This window comes from Neodiprion virginianus, chromosome 2 (genome assembly GCF_021901495.1).
Source record: "Neodiprion virginianus isolate iyNeoVirg1 chromosome 2, iyNeoVirg1.1, whole genome shotgun sequence".
In the NCBI taxonomy this organism is placed as follows: Eukaryota; Metazoa; Arthropoda; class Insecta; order Hymenoptera; family Diprionidae; genus Neodiprion; species Neodiprion virginianus.
Window position 1 is genome coordinate 14,198,582 of NC_060878.1, and position 20,163 is coordinate 14,218,744.

General features: G+C 36.7%; 5 protein-coding genes across 10 annotated transcripts; 2 read left to right on the top strand and 3 right to left on the bottom strand.

Moving 5' to 3' along the window:
* Positions 1-1,958: 1,958 nt before the first annotated feature.
* Positions 1,959-5,016, bottom strand: LOC124298476 (39S ribosomal protein L44, mitochondrial). Its single transcript, XM_046750539.1, has 5 exons — positions 4,816-5,016; positions 4,207-4,573; positions 3,506-3,590; positions 3,118-3,421; positions 1,959-2,355 (listed from the first exon to the last, which is right to left on the bottom strand). Exons 1-5 carry the CDS (start codon positions 4,883-4,885, stop codon positions 2,165-2,167), a joined length of 1,017 nt encoding a protein of 338 aa, XP_046606495.1. The 5' UTR covers positions 4,886-5,016; the 3' UTR covers positions 1,959-2,164.
* Positions 5,017-5,992: 976 nt separating this feature from the next.
* Positions 5,993-7,163, top strand: LOC124298480 (cytochrome c oxidase subunit 5B, mitochondrial-like). The gene is made up of 3 exons (XM_046750543.1): positions 5,993-6,153; positions 6,338-6,417; positions 6,885-7,163. The coding sequence occupies exons 1-3, from the start codon at positions 6,075-6,077 to the stop codon at positions 7,089-7,091; spliced, it is 366 nt and encodes a 121-aa protein (XP_046606499.1). The 5' UTR covers positions 5,993-6,074; the 3' UTR covers positions 7,092-7,163.
* Positions 7,164-8,293: 1,130 nt separating this feature from the next.
* On the bottom strand, positions 8,294-10,620 carry LOC124298475 (peroxisomal membrane protein PEX13). 5 transcript variants are annotated; one of them, XM_046750534.1, is made up of 6 exons: positions 10,478-10,620; positions 10,274-10,355; positions 9,695-9,964; positions 9,333-9,580; positions 8,990-9,169; positions 8,294-8,874 (listed from the first exon to the last, which is right to left on the bottom strand). In XM_046750534.1, the coding sequence occupies exons 2-6, from the start codon at positions 10,339-10,341 to the stop codon at positions 8,492-8,494; spliced, it is 1,149 nt and encodes a 382-aa protein (XP_046606490.1). In that variant the 5' UTR covers positions 10,342-10,355; positions 10,478-10,620; the 3' UTR covers positions 8,294-8,491. The 5 variants fall into 5 exon arrangements, with proteins under 5 accessions (XP_046606490.1, XP_046606491.1, XP_046606492.1 ...); XM_046750535.1 differs by having other exon boundaries at positions 10,456-10,610; XM_046750536.1 differs by lacking the exon at positions 10,274-10,355 and having other exon boundaries at positions 9,695-9,918; positions 10,410-10,615.
* Positions 10,621-11,246: 626 nt separating this feature from the next.
* On the top strand, positions 11,247-13,369 carry LOC124298478 (eukaryotic translation initiation factor 3 subunit K). Of its 2 annotated transcripts, none has more exons than XM_046750541.1 (4): positions 11,247-11,579; positions 11,760-11,979; positions 12,257-12,530; positions 13,169-13,369. In XM_046750541.1, exons 1-4 carry the CDS (start codon positions 11,527-11,529, stop codon positions 13,324-13,326), a joined length of 705 nt encoding a protein of 234 aa, XP_046606497.1. In that variant the 5' UTR covers positions 11,247-11,526; the 3' UTR covers positions 13,327-13,369. The 2 variants fall into 2 exon arrangements, with proteins under 2 accessions (XP_046606497.1, XP_046606498.1); XM_046750542.1 differs by having other exon boundaries at positions 11,406-11,579; positions 12,311-12,530.
* Positions 13,370-16,009: 2,640 nt separating this feature from the next.
* LOC124298477 (palmitoyltransferase ZDHHC3-A) lies at positions 16,010-18,986 on the bottom strand. The gene is made up of 4 exons (XM_046750540.1): positions 18,567-18,986; positions 18,014-18,289; positions 17,675-17,833; positions 16,010-17,606 (listed from the first exon to the last, which is right to left on the bottom strand). The coding sequence occupies exons 1-4, from the start codon at positions 18,677-18,679 to the stop codon at positions 17,324-17,326; spliced, it is 831 nt and encodes a 276-aa protein (XP_046606496.1). The 5' UTR covers positions 18,680-18,986; the 3' UTR covers positions 16,010-17,323.
* Positions 18,987-20,163: the final 1,177 nt, after the last annotated feature.

The window sequence follows — 20,163 nt, forward strand, 5'->3', positions numbered from 1 at the left end:
CCCTTATTTTCTCGCTACACCAGGAATTCTACCACCTGCGTTCAGAAAATCATGCATGTTTTACGCGCTTTGCCATGCCCGTGTTCCGTATACAAAGTACACGTTTCTATGATTATGGGGTGAGTCGATGAATGAGCATGCGCGGGATACAGAAAAAAAAACACTTTTAACTACTAGGACTTAAAATTGGTCTTTTCCGTACTGCACGCATGCGGTGTCGCGAACAAATCTGATATTACGCGACCCTAACCTCAATTTCGTGCTTCGTGAAAAAACACCAAACGTACTCTTGGTAGATAAAGAATTGGCTCGCACAAGGAGACTCTCCTTCGGCTCGTATGCGGCTGACCTGTGACTCATGTTGCAAACTTACATTCAGCCCGAAAAGACCGAGTTTGCCTCCTTGTTAAACAATATACTATTATGACCTCAAATACACATTTTACTCATACTTAAAATCAATGTCCACAGATATAAGTATATTTATAAATGGAATTAACCTGGGTACGAAATTATCAACTTGAACCCAAATAGATATTATAGATAACATCTGAAATATCCGCTATTCCTCGGTCGATCTAATTTTCGAAGGAGACTATGAATATTTAGAGACCTCGAGCAATGGCACGTCGTTGATAAGAGTCAATATCGCGATAATCGTAATCAGGTAGAAGAACACTGCGGGAATTCACAAAAGTTACTGATTATTCACGAGTTTGAGGAACATTTTTTTAAAGTTTAAGAGTTTCGTTAAGCTCATTTTCAGCGAATACGCGAGTTATCGTTCAGCACTCACATCTAGATCGATGAAACATGATTTTGCATCGGTGGCCTTCGACCTAAGGGGAATATTAAGTGAATTATTGTAATGGAGTACGATGAACATGAGATACTCTGATAGAAAAAAGGACTATAACGGTAAGGTGTACGAGCCTAGTGTACGTATGCACCTGTAAAAGGTGGGAATAACTTTATAGCCATTGCGCCGAGTCTCGACGCACGCGGCGTCGTGCCTCATTCCATTATGGCTCCTCTCCCTAATTCCTGCAGCAGGAGTACACAGACCCTGGTCCGTGGAATAGATGCATAGCATAAGCTGCAGCAAAGGCACAACGAAACAACGGCTAGCGGTGTTGGCGTGGTTAAGGAGGCCCCGAAATGGTATGGACCCTCATTGGCGTAGGAGTGACGGCGTCGCGCATAAATTTACAATTGTACGTTCCGAACATTCATCAATTGCAACAATCTGGAATATAAAAATCGTCAATGATTTTCAGGCGCCGGTTTAATGCCGGATTCTCTGTTCTTCGTGTTTTTTAATATTTCGTCATCATCGTTGGACCGGATCCTCACTTGGTTCCGAAAGTACAAGAGAAGCGCCACATGCTTTGGATGGTTCGCAAATGCGAGTTGACAAGGCGTCGGTAGATAATGGCGGGCTAAAATAACAATAGCGTCGATTACTTGATGGCGAATGGGTGTGGCTGCGCCATTGAGTCGTTACACACAGTGTAGAAGGTGGAAGAGGGACGGAGACATCGTTGCGAGATGTAGGCGAGCGGCGGCGCCGAGGGGCTCAGGAGGATGAACCACCTTAAAGGGGATAGATAGTACACCCAGAAAATAATCAATATACGGCTCTCTTCGCGTACACAAAATCTCGGCTGCGTACCTACGCAAATTCTTTAGCCTGCTTGCCGACGCTCAATGTTACTTGTATTATATGCATACGTCCAAGTATTTCATTCAAAGAGGACCGCAAGCTGGGAACATACGTTTTCGGTAAACCCCATCAGTGCATATATATTTTGCTGAACAAAGGTCCGTATTTTACTCGCCATGGGAAAGAAAACATTAATAATAACAGGTCGAAATTATTTGACCTGTACGAACTTCGCGATGAACGTATTGTTGTTATAAATCTCCAAAAATTTTCGTAATTATGTAAATCTGTATACTATTTTTTGAAACATACTTTTATTATCTACAACGAATTACAATTCGCACGCCGTTTGTATACCGTGAAAAATGTAATCTCTTGGACAAGTATATGTGTTCGTCTGGCATGTACATACGAGTTGGCTTATTGAATATTTAATCGTCTAAAATAAGATTTACACAGTTATATGAGCTTTGCTTACAATAAGATTTCGTAAACTACAACTCAACCTCCGACTGTATGCTTCAAATTTTCGGTACACCATTTCGTGAGTGGTAGATTCTCAGTTCTCTGAGATGATACATCCACTGTTAAATTGAACGGGATTGGCCGGCTGAAATCAGCTATTCCGAACATTCGCTGCAGAGCGTCAAGTGCTGCAATATTTTTTGCCACTTGTACAGTTTCGCCGGTACCTTTAAAAATTGCAAAACTTTATTAAAACTTTTTCTTATACAATACCACGATACATTTTAAAACCCCCGACTTTTTTTTATCGCAAAGAATTCCGAAATTGCAGACGCGGGAAGATAGGAGTCCAAAATATCGGCTTGAGATCCTAGACAATTTATAAATCTTTTCCAGCTAATACAACAGGTCATCAAAGGATTAATGCTAATTCCAAAGATGGTTGAATATGTACACATATTTTGAACTATTTTTATGAACACCTGAGGAAATATTCAACTCAAACTACAGGGGCCAGTATTCGATACCGATTTTCTCTCCTTTACCAGTTTATATATATATTTTCCAACTAAGTTGAAATCTAAAACTATTGTGACAAGTACAAATGTAGAAAAAACAGTCGTAGGGGTACAGAACTCTCTCAGCCAAAGAAATATAGAAAAACGGCGTAGAGAACAATGGGCTAGATAGAGGTTTCAAAATGTGTCGAGAAAATTGTATAAAGTGGATCATGATAGTGAATACAAAAAATGAAGGGTGCATGGAGAGGAGAATGAAACATTGTATAACACTTTGGAATGTAGAGGACTTAGAGAAGTATTGGAAGAAAACGTCAGGTTGGATAGATGAAATAAAAAATACAGATACAAACAATGAAGAATTGTTACATCGGTATGTAGACAATTTGAAAAACCTCTATGGAGGAGACAGAAATAAGAAGAAAATGGAAGATACGCACTAATACTACTAATATTTATTTTCTGACTTACCTATACCGAGAAACTGCTGATCAGAATAAACTGCAACTTGGTAAGCAGCTAGAATTGTGTTTACTCCAGTTTGAGCAGTGAGACGAAAATCTGCAGAACCTCTTTTTTCTCTATTCAGAATAGCATCTAGTGTTTGAAACGGATGGCTAGGAGTCCAGATTGACAATATTTCTTTATCAGAAAGCGTAGCTATCAAAAAGTCACGCACAAAAAAGCTTGTGTGAACTACGTCATTGCTGCGAGCTAATGCTGCTACTAATGCAAAGAACGTATTCACTAAGGTTTCCTGCCGCACAGGATGGTCCTGTGGCAATAGAAAGGATAATTTATTACACATCATCAATTATAAGTCAAAAAAAGATAAAATAAATTAATATAAATTACTTACCTCGCTTAATATAATATCTTTAGTTCCAATCTGTACAGAAACCTTAGCCACAATCTCCTCGCTTAAAAGATAATCCTTCAGTTTCCTAAAATTTTTACAGTAAACGGATTAAATACTGTATCTGTCAGTTTTGCAAATGAAAATAAAGCTGAAGCTAGCAGCAAAACATGCTAAACTTTTTTTGAGTAGGACAAACACAGTGAAAATGATAAACTTTTCATGAGATTTGATGAAATTTCGAATATTGAATTTCCTGCCTTCTTTTGAAAAATGATATCATAGTCATCTGTTGTCACTGATTGCTAGCTTTAGATTCATCAAATGACAGAGGAAATAATTCTCGCTTGCCAGTAAAAAATGATGATTGATAAATCTTAGGAGTAGATAACCATTTTATCTATGTTTTACATAGATTGATATTAAGAAATTGTCTCAATGCAAAGAGGTGACCAAAATCTATGACCATTTTTTGGGCTGCAAACAGCGATGCAATTTTGTTATATGCTTTCTTTCATAGATTCATCTGATCTAGATCTAATCTAGACTGATCTTTGTCTTTCATGTTCGACATCATAGTAATCATGGTATCTCTCCATCGACCAGCCCCATTTACTTAGCACTGAATACTTGGATTCGTTCAGAATATTACAAACATAAATAAACCCTACCATATTTTATACAATATATTTTTATATCCTTACAAAATGCCTTCTTCCGGAAGTCTTGGCAGAGCTTGTCTTAAATAACGCTCAACTATTTCCGATGTTAAGCATTTTCCTTCTACTATGAGATCAGTGTTATCCTTGATGCTTAATTCTGGATTTTCAATGCCAACCTCTCTCTGCTTCTGTTCCTCTTGTGCAACGTAAGACCTATGAGTAAAAGCTTGTTGCAATAGTTCGACATCAAAATTTTCGGACAACCTTTTGTTAAATGCAAATATTTCTGCGTTATAATTCCAATCAAGGAAATTACTTCGCCGTGGCTCAGGCTGTGGTCCTAATTTGGCCTTTCGCTTGTTGATTACACGTAGTGTTGGTGCAACCCATCGTTTTATACCTCGTTCACCTGAATCATAAAATCATTTATTCTCTTTTATAAAATATTATCGAATCATTTAGAGATATATTTTATTCGGAATGCAAACTTCGTGATTGTATCATCATATTAGAAATCTACTTGCTTTTTTTCCCAACATATCATCTTATTTGATAACTTGTGGAGTAATCTAGAAGCATATAAGTGCCTACTGTGTTGTTTTTTACAGTTGCTCAAAATAAAAGTCAGTATAAGAATATAATTTGGCATACCTGTGTAGATGACCGAGGTTAATTTTTGTATGCGAATTGCTGCTCTAGCACACGTGCGTAATGAGTTCATTGTATTTGGTAATATATTGTTATACTATTTCGATAACATCAATTTGAGGTTAACTAGATTAGGTTAGGTCATAGTAAACTATTGACTTATATCATAGAGTAAGCGTTTGCCAGAGACCATCCATGCCCTGGCGTAAGTATGATACATGCTCGCTATTTGTGTGTGCCTGGAATACCAGCGCTCTCCTTAACAAAACAGGTGTTTGGAACTAATTTTCAACGGTATGCGCGTATCGATAGTCGTATGCACTGCATTATCTACTGCTTTCGTAGTGTCATATAAGCACAGATCGGTTATTGACGTGATTTAATGTGCAAATCGAAAACGCAAAATCCGGAAGCTAAATACAAAAGCCATGGCACACATTCGCATTATTTGCTGAACTTTAGCAAGTGCGTATGCTACTGCAGGTAGCTTACCCATGCCGTTAACCCCGCGAAAACTGCAGCCGGAGTAATATGAGCGAGATATATACTCGGGATATTCCGTCTCTCTCACTCTGCACTTGACTGGCTGAGGGGAAATATATCGACCAATCAAGTGTAGAGCGAGAAAGATAGGTTATAACGGGCATATAGCTCGCTCTCTCTCACTTTTCTGCAACACTCTGTACATACAAAGCAGGAAGTAGGAGGGAAGGGGACGTAACTCAACCCTGTGTGCCGACATAAAGTGGGCACGTTATCGGCGCAGAGTCAATAGTACCGATTTCCTCCACTCACCGTGTTCGTGTTTACGGTCGTTCGAAATATACATATGTTGTAAACAAACAACTGCTCGCCGGTCAGTATTCCAGTAACCTCTCCGTAATTACTTTATTCTTGCTCGAAGTTCGGATCCGTACTACTCACTGATATACATGCAATTTTCCTCTCTCTCTCTCTCTAGCTATTCCTTTTTCGTAAGCAGATTTTGACAACAAAGGATTATCTTTTCTTAGTTGTATAGTGTAAATTCGTGGAACACAGCTGTAGAAAAGTGTCTAACTTATAAGCTAGAATAAGACTGACTTTATTGATTAATTCGAAAGGGTGCCGAGAGAGCGCTACCTAACAGCAATAAGGATCCCTGGTATTCGGTACGGTCCATGATTGCATCCATCAGACTTCGCTTTAATGGTTAACCGAAATTGTTTATGGCCGCCTAAATCTTAAAGCCAGAAAGGTCGTCTGCGTGGTTCCTCCTCAAAATGGCATCGCTGTGTGGAAGGATTCTTCTCCAAGTTTCTCGTCGCTCAATCAACACATCAGTAAGATGTGGTACCAAAGGTAACACAGGAGAACTCATTATTCAAAACTTGAAAAAAAGCACCACGATTTTTCGATTATTCCTATGGCAGTATATTACGTAACGTTCATCTTGAGCAGAGCACTTGTGTGCTTCCGCATGAAAGAGTATTAGTCCTTAGGATTCTCGTTGAAAATTTGACGTTTAAATATGTTATCCCGTCAGTTCCAGAAATGGCAGATCCCCTGGACCACGCAACTGGTTTGGAAAAAAAAGAGCTACTCGCTCGTGCTGCTGGCAATGATGTACGTACACAGTAGGTTGCAATCAGTATGGTGAAATATCAAATTTTTCATAAAATCGCATCCCAGTTCTGATGACTAAAATTTTCATTCGTTAATTGATTTTTCCGGCATAGAAATACCTTTCCTTAAGTCAAATACGAATCATCCTTATGCTTCAATAGCTTTCATCATTTGTCACACTTATGTTCGGATCGCATGACAACTTATAATTGTATTATGAAACTGGTTCATTGTAAATACTTTTATTCAAATATAAGGCTAACCTTTGCTCAAGCTCTTTAAATTCTACTGTATTACTATACTATTTGTCATACTGAAAACTTTGAATTTATAAAAATGTTTATCTAATATATTTATATACAAATTGTTAGTAAACTTCGAATATTTCCTCCATCATAACATGTACGTTCATTATTTTAATTACGTACAAATGACAGTAGCGCTAAACACATTTATTTTTACATCAGGATCCATTTGACATGAAAGTAATCAAGCGTGGACCAGGAACTAAAGATTGTCCAAATGAGGTACCTAGTGCATTTGACAGCCGACTGGTTGGATGTATTTGCGAAGAGGATGCAACTTCAATAAACTGGATGTGGCTGCACCAAGGTTCCCCTCGTCGTTGCGAATGTGGCCACTGGTTCAAATTGATTGAGAAAACTCCTTTATAAATATAAACGCAGGTTAAGCTAGTCGAATGTTTGAAACATCTACCTAGAATTAATATTATGTTAGAAAATCGAGGAGTTTGGCTTTATTTATCATCCAACTATGCTCCCAATTTTTCCTACCAAGCGATACACAAGTTGCTAAAAATCCAATATTATTACGCGGTAAGTTGCAAAAATATTCAATCACATTTAATTTTGATGTAAATATAATTTAATCGTAAATAAATACGAAATTAGAAGCTGCCCATCACAATTATTATTTACAGCACTTTGTTTCAATCCTGTGATGGATTCTTGATCAATTAAAACACCTGAAAAAAAGACGCAAAGTTTCACAAAACCCACTATTGTATTTCATGTGATACATTCCTAACCAGAAATTTACACGCATAGTGTAAGTACATGCATATATATAAATTATGAAGTAAATAACAAAAATAACCCGAAGTCCTAACAATTTCAAATTATTAAATAAAAATGGTATAAAAGTTTTATCACATGCCACGAACATCTATTCAATTGTGCCAGTCCAGCTTCGCTCTGTATTGACTACTGTGGGAGTGTTGGTATGCTACAAGAGATATGCGTGGTATGTTATTTATGTATTCAAATTTTCGCAAAAAATCCTTTGCAGCAAGAAACATTTTTCACTCACAGGCTTCACAATGCTCAATCCAGGCTAGCCAGATATTAGGGTTCTAAAATTTATGCAAAGAAAAAAAAAACGAGCGAATGCTGAAAAACGCCACAATACCCACATTCTACATGCTATTTTGAATAAAAACACGCTAAAACATTTTTATTTTACGAAAAAGTAAAGAAATTGTATAGACTCGTGATATGTCTATCGCAATTTCGTAGATTTAATGCCATTTATAATTTCTTTTTCATACCAATGTTGTGGATTGCATATAAAATGTGGCTGTTATTCCCTTTTTTGCGTTTGAGATTCGTCGACTTGGATATTTGGATGAAACCAATTAGCTAAATTCAAATTCAACAAATAAAAATTAATACAACCTGGTAAACCATTAAAAAAATGTGGATTTGAGAGGGAAATTGTGTGCTTCAGAATACATTCAGAGGAAGTCTTCATTTTGGATTGCTTATAGGAAAAGGAAAAAAAATTGGATACTTCTAGGGGAATCGGGGAACCATTGTGAAATCAGCTGAATTCTGTTTTCGCGCATGTAGAAATCATATTGTGATTGAAAAATGGACGGGTTAAACCATGTATTTTTACATCTAATTCGACTGATAATATAAATATTTTTTAGACAGACACCTCAAATGACTTCACAAGTCAATTTGCTTTCCAAACAAATCATTCATTACTCAACATATTTTTCTGTGTTACGAAATTACAAATCCATAAGTTATATCAAAATGAAGCAATAATTTTAACCTTCCTCGGGTATTTTAGTCCCGAAAGCTTCCTCAAGATCGGGAAAACTACATTTGTCTTTCTGATTAGAACTCTGAGCCATACTGGTGCCAATATTTTCAGAACAATCATGCGCTGTTCCCTGTTCAAGGACTGTTGATTTTTTTTTAATCTGCCCAACCACTGTCACATATGAAGATGGTATCAAACCCACGTTCACACTATCCGTTGCTTTCCACCAACCAGGTGTATCCTTAGGTTGCAGAGATTTTGGTGCTAGCCAAATTTTTTGTCCACATCTTAAACTGAGTTCTTCACTACAAGTGGCATTAAAGTCATATGTCGCTGTTGCTGTATACATAGGCTCGTTCTGTTGGAACCATTCTTTTGGATTATCAGCTGAAATACGTAAAGTGAAATAAAAGTATATGCGGGAATATTCTCACTCAATATATGGACAATTTTTGGGACTTGTGAAATTATAAAGTACTCAGCACTTTACTGTGCAACTTACTGTTTATTTTAAGTTCTTTGGCATTATGAACTAATTTATGGACTAAATAAGGAATGGCAAACAACATGCTGAGAAACATGAAAATTGGCCAACTGGAAGATCCCGTTTTCCCTCCATTCATGACTTCAATTGCTGTCTGGCGCCATAACAATTCACTGTTTGGATCGTCAGGGCGTAATCCTATGAAATATTAGATTTGTTGCAGTGAATTAAAAATGCTATCACAATCCTATAACTTAGTGATTATCAAAAAAATAAGTAACATAAATCTGGTCAATGATTCAGTAAATGTATCACATAGTTTTATGAATAGTGGCATGAAGAAGCAAGTTTATATATTTACCCAGCGTGTACATACTCTTCCAGTACAACCACTTCATAAATCTAATAAGAGCAAATGTATCCAAGAAGTGTCCGAACATGGAGCGTAATCTACCTATGTTGTCTGCTACGCTAAGAATGGCTCTAAACGAGCTTGTCATTGCAAAAAAAGTTGATTCAAGCATCATTGTGATAGATGAAAATGTGTGTACCATTGTTTCTATGGATTGGAATGCTGGCCTGGTTCTCTCTTCGGCTAACTGGACAAATCTATGGATAAGCAAGAGGAAGTACAGTAATTAACTAATTGAAGGCGTAAAACACTTGGTAAATGAATTTTTCAAACACAAAATTTCTGTACAACAGGATGTGATATGTTCTCACCGATTCTCTACATCGCCACTAGGCCCGCCAAATTGATTATATGAATTATAACCTGACATCCCGCCATATCCACCATATGAGCCATAGCCTCCATAGCCTCTGTAATTCATGCCTGTTCCATATCCACTGTAATACGGTGAAGGCAACGATCTGTGATCCCCATACATTGGCTGGTAACTTTGAACAGATCTATTTGTACGGGGTGGCAAAGGTGGGGGATTCCTCTGTTGGAAATTGGACACATTACTGTTGATTGGAAGGCTTGGCTCGCTAAATGAACAAAATAATTTAATAGATTCAATTTCAATAAGAAGCAATTAGCAGCAATGCTGATAGAGCAAGAATTAATATAAATAACTACAATTCTGATAATAGACTCGCTCTGCAGAAAATCATTGTATTTAAGAAATGATGTTCCGTAACAAATAGAACATAGAATGTAGTTTACATATCTCAAGCGTTTACTGTAAGAATATTATTGTCTGTTAATAATGTACATGATCAATACTAATTATTCGTCTTCATATGAATTGTTAACCAAATAAAATCAATGTCTGAATTAGAGAGAACACTGTGTACCTTCTTCCGAGGTCCGGGATGGCTCTAAACTGGTTATTGTTGCAATTACTATGCCCTTGTTGATTCATTTTCACGCGGATTGCTAAATTTTCAGATTAAGCAATTAGAAACAATAGGGATGACGAAGGATACGTACACTAGCAATAACAGTAATAGGATCGGTATAACATCTGATTATTGACTTGATAAAAACCGTCATCGGACCTGTTGTAATTACGATGTTCCCTAGTGTCAGAGGTTAAGGACTTTTCTGGATATCTCCCCACTACAGACGAATGATTTTGACAGACTGAATGGGCTGTTTTCGGTTCAAGAGGTATCTTAGAGCATATACTACTGGAGGTAGCTAGTCATACCGTCAACCTTGCGAAAAGTGTGGCCGTAGTAATGAGAGAGTGAGATATATATCCCCGGATTAGCCTGGATACTCCATCTCTCTCACTCTACATTTAATTGGCCGAGAGGAAACGTATCGTATAGAGCTAGAACAGGCTGTAAATGGATAAGTGCTCTATCTCACTCCCTCGCCATGAGAGGTATCGTTTCGTGATTGCGTTTTGTGATTGTGGGAACAAGTGGAAATTTCTTATTTTATGCGCTTTTGTATTGGTAAAGAACTACGAAAATGGGGCAGGTTAACCACTGTTAGGTAGTGTTGATGTGCGTATACTTTAGAATGTCCTACAATAAAGCTCATAGGGCACGAATTTAAAGAATACAATTTTTGTTCAGAGAAGTCGAAATGTCTAAAGAAAATGCAAGTGCCAAGCCTTCAATAAATATAAATCTAACAAATTGGACACTTCAACATAAAGATTATATAATGTTTGTTGCCATAAACAACATTCTTTCTGTTCGTGGCTGCCATAACCTCAAAATTCGTGGCAGCCATGAATATGTTTATGTCGTGTCCGTGTTTGTTAATATATAAACGAGTAAAACTTGCTTAACGCAGAGTATTCTACTCCGTGGTTAATAGTGTACTTGGTTCACATTTGTTTTGAGACGTTGTTCCAAATCAATCCGACGAATAATTCAAATTTCGCATTCTACCGGGATACTGACTGCGGAGCTCCCAAGCGGTGAAATCAGAAAGTCCCCATGGTCAGATGTATCCGCTTTTGTGTACTTACTAGTCTTTCTGAACAATCTATGCTTATCTTTCCTTCACTTTTGTTCTAACCTAAAAATCAGGCTAAATATCTATCACTCCTTGCGCCGTGGAACTTGAAAAACTTCGAACGAATTCCACCATGGCAGAGGCTATGAGGCAAACTATCGTCGAAATGTTGAAAGGGATTGAGAGGTGTTTACAGTCATTCTCACTTTCTTAATTTGTTCAATTCGTTCATATCCGCAACATTGTGTTACCCAACCTCAACATGTCGTATTCAAAGAATTAGTCTCGTTTTTTTTTTTTTGCGTTTTCAATTGTAGAAAATGTCCGAGTATGCGATAATGTTATAATGACACCAGTTGATTTCAGATACAATCCTGACAATCTTTCCACCCTTGAGAAATATGTTGAAATTCAGTCGAGGGAAAACGCTTATGATCTCGAGGCAAATCTTGCTGTCTTGAAGTTGTATCAGTTGAATCCGCAACGCTTTAGTCAAGATATAACTTGCCAGATATTGCTCAAGGCTTTGACTAATTTTCCTCACACAGACTTCGTTCTTTGTAAATGTCTGTTGACTGAAAAAATTGTAAGTATTGTAATTATTCTTCTAATTAATCACTTATAAATCAAGGGAGTACCTTTTTACTCCACAATTTTTTACCTTACAAATAATATCAAATTGTTATTCGACTTACTAATTTATACGAAATTATACAATGGTTTCACGTTGGGAAAGTTGACAACCCAAAGGGGTTTTGTATTATCCCCCAGTCTGCACTTAAAATTTTATATTCCAAGACAGAATCCCTTGCTATCTTCGCAGAAGTTAGCAAGTCCTACAACATCTTTTATTTGTAAAATAGATTTACAGAAAAGAGGCAAAAGGAAGACAGATTTGTAAAATTTTGCAATTGCAGATGCAAGAAGAACCAATCAACCAGATCATGTATTTGGGAGATATTTTGGAACAATGTGATTTCCAACATTTTTGGGACAGAGTTTTATCTATGCCAGAACTGTGCAACAGAATAGTTGGGTTTCAGGATTCCGTCCGCAAATTCGTCTGCCATGTCGTAGGAATTACTTTCCAAACTATCGACAAAGGTCTGCTTGCCCAGCTACTTGGTGGTATCGATGGTGCGTTCCTTTCATATATATACTTTTTGCAATAAAGTAACTGTGTCACAGAGTTTTCAATTTTCTTTGTTACGTTGGGTAATATTTTTTGTAAAATTTGGATGAGCAATGAATCAAAAGTAACATGTATTAGTCTAAAATCTTTCAAATCATTTCATCATTTCAAACAATGAGATATGCTAAAATCCGTACCTTTATTTAATAAAACAAAATGAATCACCAGAACTAGTCCACAAGTTTTTTAAGATTCAATCTGAAATCTCCAAATTTCAATCTAAATGTACAATTATGTAAGTCTTCCGATATCTGGTTTTGTTCAATAATTAAAAAAAAAAATGCTTAGTTGTTTTCAAGGATGATATAAATTGTATCCTTTTGCCAGTCTAATTGTAAGTTACATTCCATTATTATTCACATAGAGTTGAAAAATTTTTTAACACAACTGCTTCACACAAATAAGTGGTTTATTCACTCAAGGGAATGCTGAACTGTTTGATTCAGCTATTCATGTGTCATTGTTGGTAATAATATAATAATCGCAAACTCACTGTGTAGGAGTAAAGAATAACGCATCGGTCAAGCTTCCTCTCAAGATATGTATTATGCTTTGTAACGTTTGTTTTTTCAAAACTCATCAGATTCCACCTTGAAACACTGGGTCAAGAAATACGGATGGAAAGAAGAATCTAAGAATGTGATTTTTATTGCGAATCAAGATGAAAACATCAAGACCAAAAATATTACCGAAAAAATCGACTTTGAAAATGTTGCTGGACTCATGGCTGCATGTCTGTAAGCTACATGTGGAGTGTTTGAAATAAATTTGATATCAAATAAAATTCGATGTTGATATTCGTTATTATTACCACTATGCGGTACCTTGATTTCTATTTTCAAGCTGTTACACTTGGGGGAAAAAATGTTATCAGTCAATTAAGGGGGGACCTGGTTCAGAAGGTTCAAAAAATGTTGTTTCTTTTATTGTCTAAATCGATAGATAAATTCAAGAATATATGCCCAAAGTTACAGATGCCAATTCAAAGTATTTTCGGGTATACGAAGCCCAACATAAAGGGGTGTCGAGCAAGTGTGTGTGTGCTCGACCTTCTTTACATCAGCAATGGCGTTTCCAAAACTCGCAGGTATTTTGAAAGCACATACGTACAGTGACGATTACCTTATTACAAAAAGTGAGTGCGTGGAACACGTACAATAATGAAGAAAGAGAAGCTTGGTGTTAAGAAGCGGCTGACTGAGGGTATCATAAAACAGCTCACAATTTATTGTGGATTAGTACTTAAAAGAAATATTGATTTTGTCCACGAAATGAACAAAGCTGTAATGACAACGCTGGATCATTATTGCTTCACAAACAAATCCCCTCAACACGAGAACTGTCCAACAGACATCGTTAGATAGTATGAATGGTGCAAAGCTGAATGCAAGAATCAACTACGATCTTTGAAACATTCTGCTCGATCAATTGTTGAAAAAATATAGAAGCACATTCGCCCAATTTGTGAAGAACTATGAAATGATGACCTTCTAACGATATACTTAGGCGATATACGCAACATTGAAACGAGTCGTTCAACTCAACAATCTGGCTCATGAATCTGAAATACCTGCATTCCGACCAAAAAAACTTTGAAATTGCCGCCTATTTGGCTGCAGGCATATTCAGCGAAGGGTATTCAGCGATTTTGAATACCATGCAGTTGGTGGATTTGAACATTGACTAGCAATGCAAAATGTTTGCTGATACCGCTGAAGTGTAACAGATCAATAGAGAGAACAGGTACTAGTTACTTGGCACCATGGGGCTCGTAGACTTGAACTATGCATGAGAATGAGATGTTTGAGGACGCAGGACTACTATATGGACCAGGAACAGCTGATTAGCCAATCATTAGCGTAAGAAACCAAAAATTGATATTTTTTCCAATTAAAAACTTTAATGCGTGTTTTCTCAAGTTTTAATTTTTTCAACTTTTCTGAATTGGTAGGTGCGATAGCAAAAAAACTAAGCGACTTATCGACTCATACCTAAGTTTGTTCTGTTGAGTATTGAATTCTTTTCTAAATGAACTAACAAAATTATTAAAAAAGTATTTTTAAATAAATTTTTCCTATTATCGTGCGCAAAGTTCGGTTTTACGCACACATTTGCGTTCGCAAAGTGCCACTTTCCCATACGTTGAGAAGAGCGTACAGGAATGTAGCTGAGCGCGCGGGAATGTATAAGAATGTACGCGTGGTACCGAGGCGTACCTATGTTATTACATTATGTACATTCGCTTGTGCGAACGCCGCTGGCTTGAGCGCCGGTTTATTTACATCCCACCGTTTTTATCTTCTTTGAACGACCTGTCGAAAGGTGCATTCTACATTCTGCATTTCTTTAATACGGACAACAAACGCGAAAGTTATCAGTCGCCTCGCATACGCTCTTTCAAAAGAACACTGTCAAGTGAGAGTTGATAAAAATGAATAGTGTACAAAGTTCGTGTATAAATATATACCGTGTAAATTTGACATTCTGTTTAAATTTAGTAAATTTATATTAGTTTTTCAATTTACTTCCTTGTGGTCGGGGGGGCTTTGCCCTCTAATAATTACAGGTATATGGGTCGAACTTTGCGCAACTTAATAGGAAAAATAGTATACAATACTCGTATGCTGCGTAGGTGTACCCACACTTGCTCTTGTGACAAACTCCGCTTGTGCGGAAATCACCTACTTTGCGTACTCGTATCGTAATATACTAGTACAGCACGTCGAAGTGATCTTTTTTTCTTTGAAAAAACACATTTTTTATCAAACCTCAAAAAAGTTATGATTTTGTTATGTCTGGCGTATCGTCACATGTCTCCCTCATCTCGTTAGTCTCCCACGATCCTTACAGTAACCTTATCATCTCATTCCTGTCCTCCTATTTCCATTCTGGCCGACTCCACTCACTTTTTGCCGACTGTGCTAATTCTATTCCCCACCATTCTGAATCTGCGCACCTTGTACTCCTGCTCTTTACCTCGGTACCATTCCTATTCCAGCGTTCGAGACGATCAAGTCTATTTCTACACTCAACAATCTCACGTATAACTTTTTTTTACCGATATTGTGAACTACACACGCCGTTTAAACTAATCCACAAATTCGTTAAACAAATATATAGTTGATATCTCAAGCATCCAAACGGTTATTCAACCCTTATCTCAAGTTCTGGTTGTCCCCGGACGTAAAGGCGATGATTAACCAGTTTGTCCCTTACCGCTCGGGAATAAACGATGACCGCGGACGTAACAATTTCATGATTATTTCAACTTTTTCTTAGTTCATTTAGAAGAAAAATATATAATAATTGGACATATTTTGTGTTTTTTTTGTTTCAGACAGTTGTTTTTTTCCCTTGCAAAAAAACCTCGATAAAAGTTTTTTTTTGGCCTGCTAAACCAGGATCCGCCCTTAGAGATAAAAGCTTGTTTTGCATTTTTTTTAATTTTACATTCAATACTTGATAACATAAAGCTTTATCAAAACAAAATCATGCTTTGGGAAAATAAAAACTTAACATAAATACTGCCTACTCATGTAAATCTACAATGTGTATTCCACTTTAAGTGAAACTCTTAATTTAAGAGTCTTAAAGAATTACAATATAAACCTATTGTTGACAATCAATGGAATGATATACCATCTCCAACTTTGAATGATTATGATAAGAAATTAAATATTTTAATATATTAATGTGCGATTAGTCAATTTCAGTTCAATAAGTTATTTAAAATCTTAATTAATGATTTTCATCTTAGATTGATCAATTTGATTGTAAATAAATATATAATTGGGAAGTTTTTTTGGGTATCTACCAAAATTACAGTATTTTTAACGTCGTCTTGCTGCGAAAATTGACTAGATTGCATCAGCGAAAAGTTGGGTATTATATTTAAAAAGAAAAAAAAAAAAAACCCTAGAAGATGTACCAATTAGCAAATGTCAACTTCGCATCGCAATATAACTTATTCAGATTTGAGTCATGGAATCAACAATACAAAAAATTTCGACTTGATATGTATCTGCTACTAATTAAGTTCGTCTTTCTGTCATGAATTTTCTCAGCAAATCGACGATATACAATTTGCTATGTTCTCGACAGTTGAATCATAATTGATCATTTCCAGACTTTTGAAATCCATAATTCTTGATGGAAGCAAAAGAATTTAATTTGAATTGCATTCAATTTCCATTATCAGTATTAACTATGTGTTTTTGTACATAAGAAAACGTCATGTCCATCCAACTATGAAATCAATTTTCTTTGCAAAATTGATCTATCGTTATTTGAATCTTGTAATTAATTAACAAATTTATTCACAGATTACAGATTTTAAAATGTTCAAAATTGAGTGCTTCGAACAATAGTTGATTCAGTTTCGATCAGTGCAAGACATCCAACAACAAGCATACCACTATAATTTGTCTTGAATGTTATTTACGAAATGGATTGTTAAAAGTTGCTTCCAATTCTTCTGATTATTGCTTTCAATAGGCTTTGGGCATAGTTAGAAATGATAAACTAACCTAATGACAAATCTAAGACTAGTTTATTAAAAGAATTGTAAATATTGCCACACCATTGACTGAAATCAAGTAGGTATGCGCCCATTGAGTGACCATTTGATTTACAGTTGTTAGGTTTGATCAGTTTTACCGACGAGTTGATTCATTGCTGCCTAAAAAATTGATTTCAGGACATTTGGAACATGCATTTCTCCCTCAGGCTTATTAAACCCCTAAACTTGATGGTCAATTAAATGAGCATCTTTACGGTACGAGTAACGAGGAGGATTGTGACATGGAAGTAACCACAAAGCTGGATGACTCTTACCACAGACCTGTGCAAGAAGAGTTAATGTACGAGGGGTAGTTTTATTGGCATGCTGATGATGATGGTTTCCTTGAATTCTTTCTATAGCTGTCTCATCGCCTAAAATAGCTTGAAACTGGTCCACCAGAATTGCTACCACAAACATTCCAAATAACGCCGACTCCAGTACAAGTATGACGCAATGTAGACTGCAATGAGAAACATTACAGTTTTGATTTAAAACAGAATTGTATAAAGCATGTTGTATTTTACTCACATGCGACTTTGTTTTATTGCCACGTCAACGCTGCATTCAGGACAATCGAAGACCCAAGAGAGGATGACCAGTGTTATAGCGTATAAGGCTAGTATACCAACATACACCAGAAATTGTATAAAATATTTCTGATTTCGCTCCCCCACACAGTTATTTATCCTTAAATAAATACAATCACATGTGAATAAGCCCTTAGCACAATGTCTGAGATATGGTGACTAAATTTTTTACATGTATTTATCTAGATTTTAGTCAAACAATTGAAAAAAAAGAAAGCAACTAGCTTTCCTGCTCTGAGGTTTCATTTATCATGTAGTGATTTATAATTAAAAATCTCACCATGGACAGTGATGATCCATTCTCCTGATACATCGTTTGCATATCTTGCAATGATGGGCTCTTGGTGGTCTATAAGTTTCACAACGAGTACACACTGTCCAATCATCTCTTTCGTCAGATTCATCCCTGTTTCCACCTGTATGGATGTCTGAAAAGTCCATCCTTGTCTGTGGAAGAGGTACGAGACCAGGATCGCTGCAGACTGCCTTCAGATGAGACATCATAAGCAGTAAAACTATCGTATTGAATGTCACCACATGAAAAGGACCCCATAAGCTATAAACGGGAAAACATTATGAAGACAATGTTCAAACTATAATCCGTCTTGCGTTTAGGTGATACAATTGAAAATTGCATGGAATGAAAGATGTAACAAGTTGTGAAACAGGTGTGTCTTGCGTTAAAAAATGTGCGAGTTATCAAATTAAGTTTCATTGCAATGAGTTCGCTTTATTTATTCGTTGTGGGAATAATGAAGTATCGTTGACGTGTTGTGAAGCGTTTAAAAGGCAAAAGTGTCAGGCAATCGCTAACAGTCTCGGAGAGAACTAACCTGTCTTGCATTGTATGTAGAACAATCCATCGCACAACGACGTAGTCAGCATAAAACACAGCGATATACGTAACGATAATGCAAACAATACCGCAGGGATCCCTTACAAACATTTTTTATTTTCCTCGAAGTCACATTCTTTCTCCATACCTATTCGCTAAAGCTGCTGAGTTGGTTCTTTAGACTTACATTCTGATTGTATACCTGTCACTAGCTACTGTAGACACGATGTTACAAGAACAGGTGCGACACCGGAGCACACCGGACTGATTTGCCGATAAAATGTTGATGGAGTTTCGCACAGAATTTTCAAGAATTCCGCCAAGGTGCACGTCAGGACTAGAAGGGAACATTGAACATTGTGCCCAATGCTTGTATGCGGCTTTGCCCCGTGATTGGCAGAGCGAGAGAGAGAGTGTACTAGGATCGATTTTGTAGTTCCACTCCTCACATTTCCCACCATCGAAGCATTCAGATTAGTTGATTATACTTTGTAAACCAATCAGAATGCTTTGATGGTGAGAAATGGAATTTGCTATAGGCTCTAGTCTTAGATCTAAGGCACTTAAAAATCGGACCGATTTCTCGGACCGAGAAAAAGTTACCAGACCTCATATCGTGTATACAGCAAACTCGGACGTAAATCGTGGATCGAAAACGCGGATGTAAAAATGGATCACGTTCCATTATTCCGTACTAACTGCTGCATTCTCTCCTGCTCTAATTCAGGCAGCCAATTGTAGATGATTGCAGAGTTTGCATCACGCATGTGTGAATTTCAAAGGTAAATATCAAATATAAAATGAAAATATATCAACTATTAAAGCAATAGCGAGCACTTTTTTCAATTTTTTTTTCTTATCCGTCATTTCATATGATACAGTATCTGGATCCACATGAAAATTCCAAAATAAATAGAATTATTAGAAATGCATTAATTAATATATAGGAATGGGAAATTACAAGATTAAACAGAAAACATTCAAGTTACCTTTTCGAGCACAGTAGAGGTTATGATTCAATCGCGTTATCTATTTAGGATTCTGCACTGTTGGTAGCATGTAAATAATTACCATTCAACTTCACATTTTCGACCGCAGCGCTATCTGGATTCCTCCGAGCGCAAAATGATGGTGAAATTTAAGTTACTAAACTTCTATCCGAGAACTCGGACCGATTTCTAGCACCGTGTCAACACGTCTTTACTGCCGAGACCCATCTAGGAACCCATCTAACAAAAAAATCCGCGTGCTCGCGGTTATCAGGTCAAGTGGTACCCGCCTGCCCTCTGGTTTTAAGCGTTGAAACTAGAGCTGAACTGACCGCGCCAGGCGTGAACAGTAAATGAACGAATTTATCGGATTTTTGATTACTTCAAAGCCATTTGAAATGAAACGCAGCATTTGTTCACAATTTTATTATGCTTTGTTTATGGTTTCTTATAGAAATTATCGTTGGAAAATTGATAAAAAGTATTGATTTTTGGTGCAACAAATTCTTCAACAAAGCTGTATGTTTGCTAAGGACTTAGATCAATTTATGGCAGTTTTTGAAAATTTTCCGAAACTGGAGATTTTTCAGACAGTTTGGTCAAACT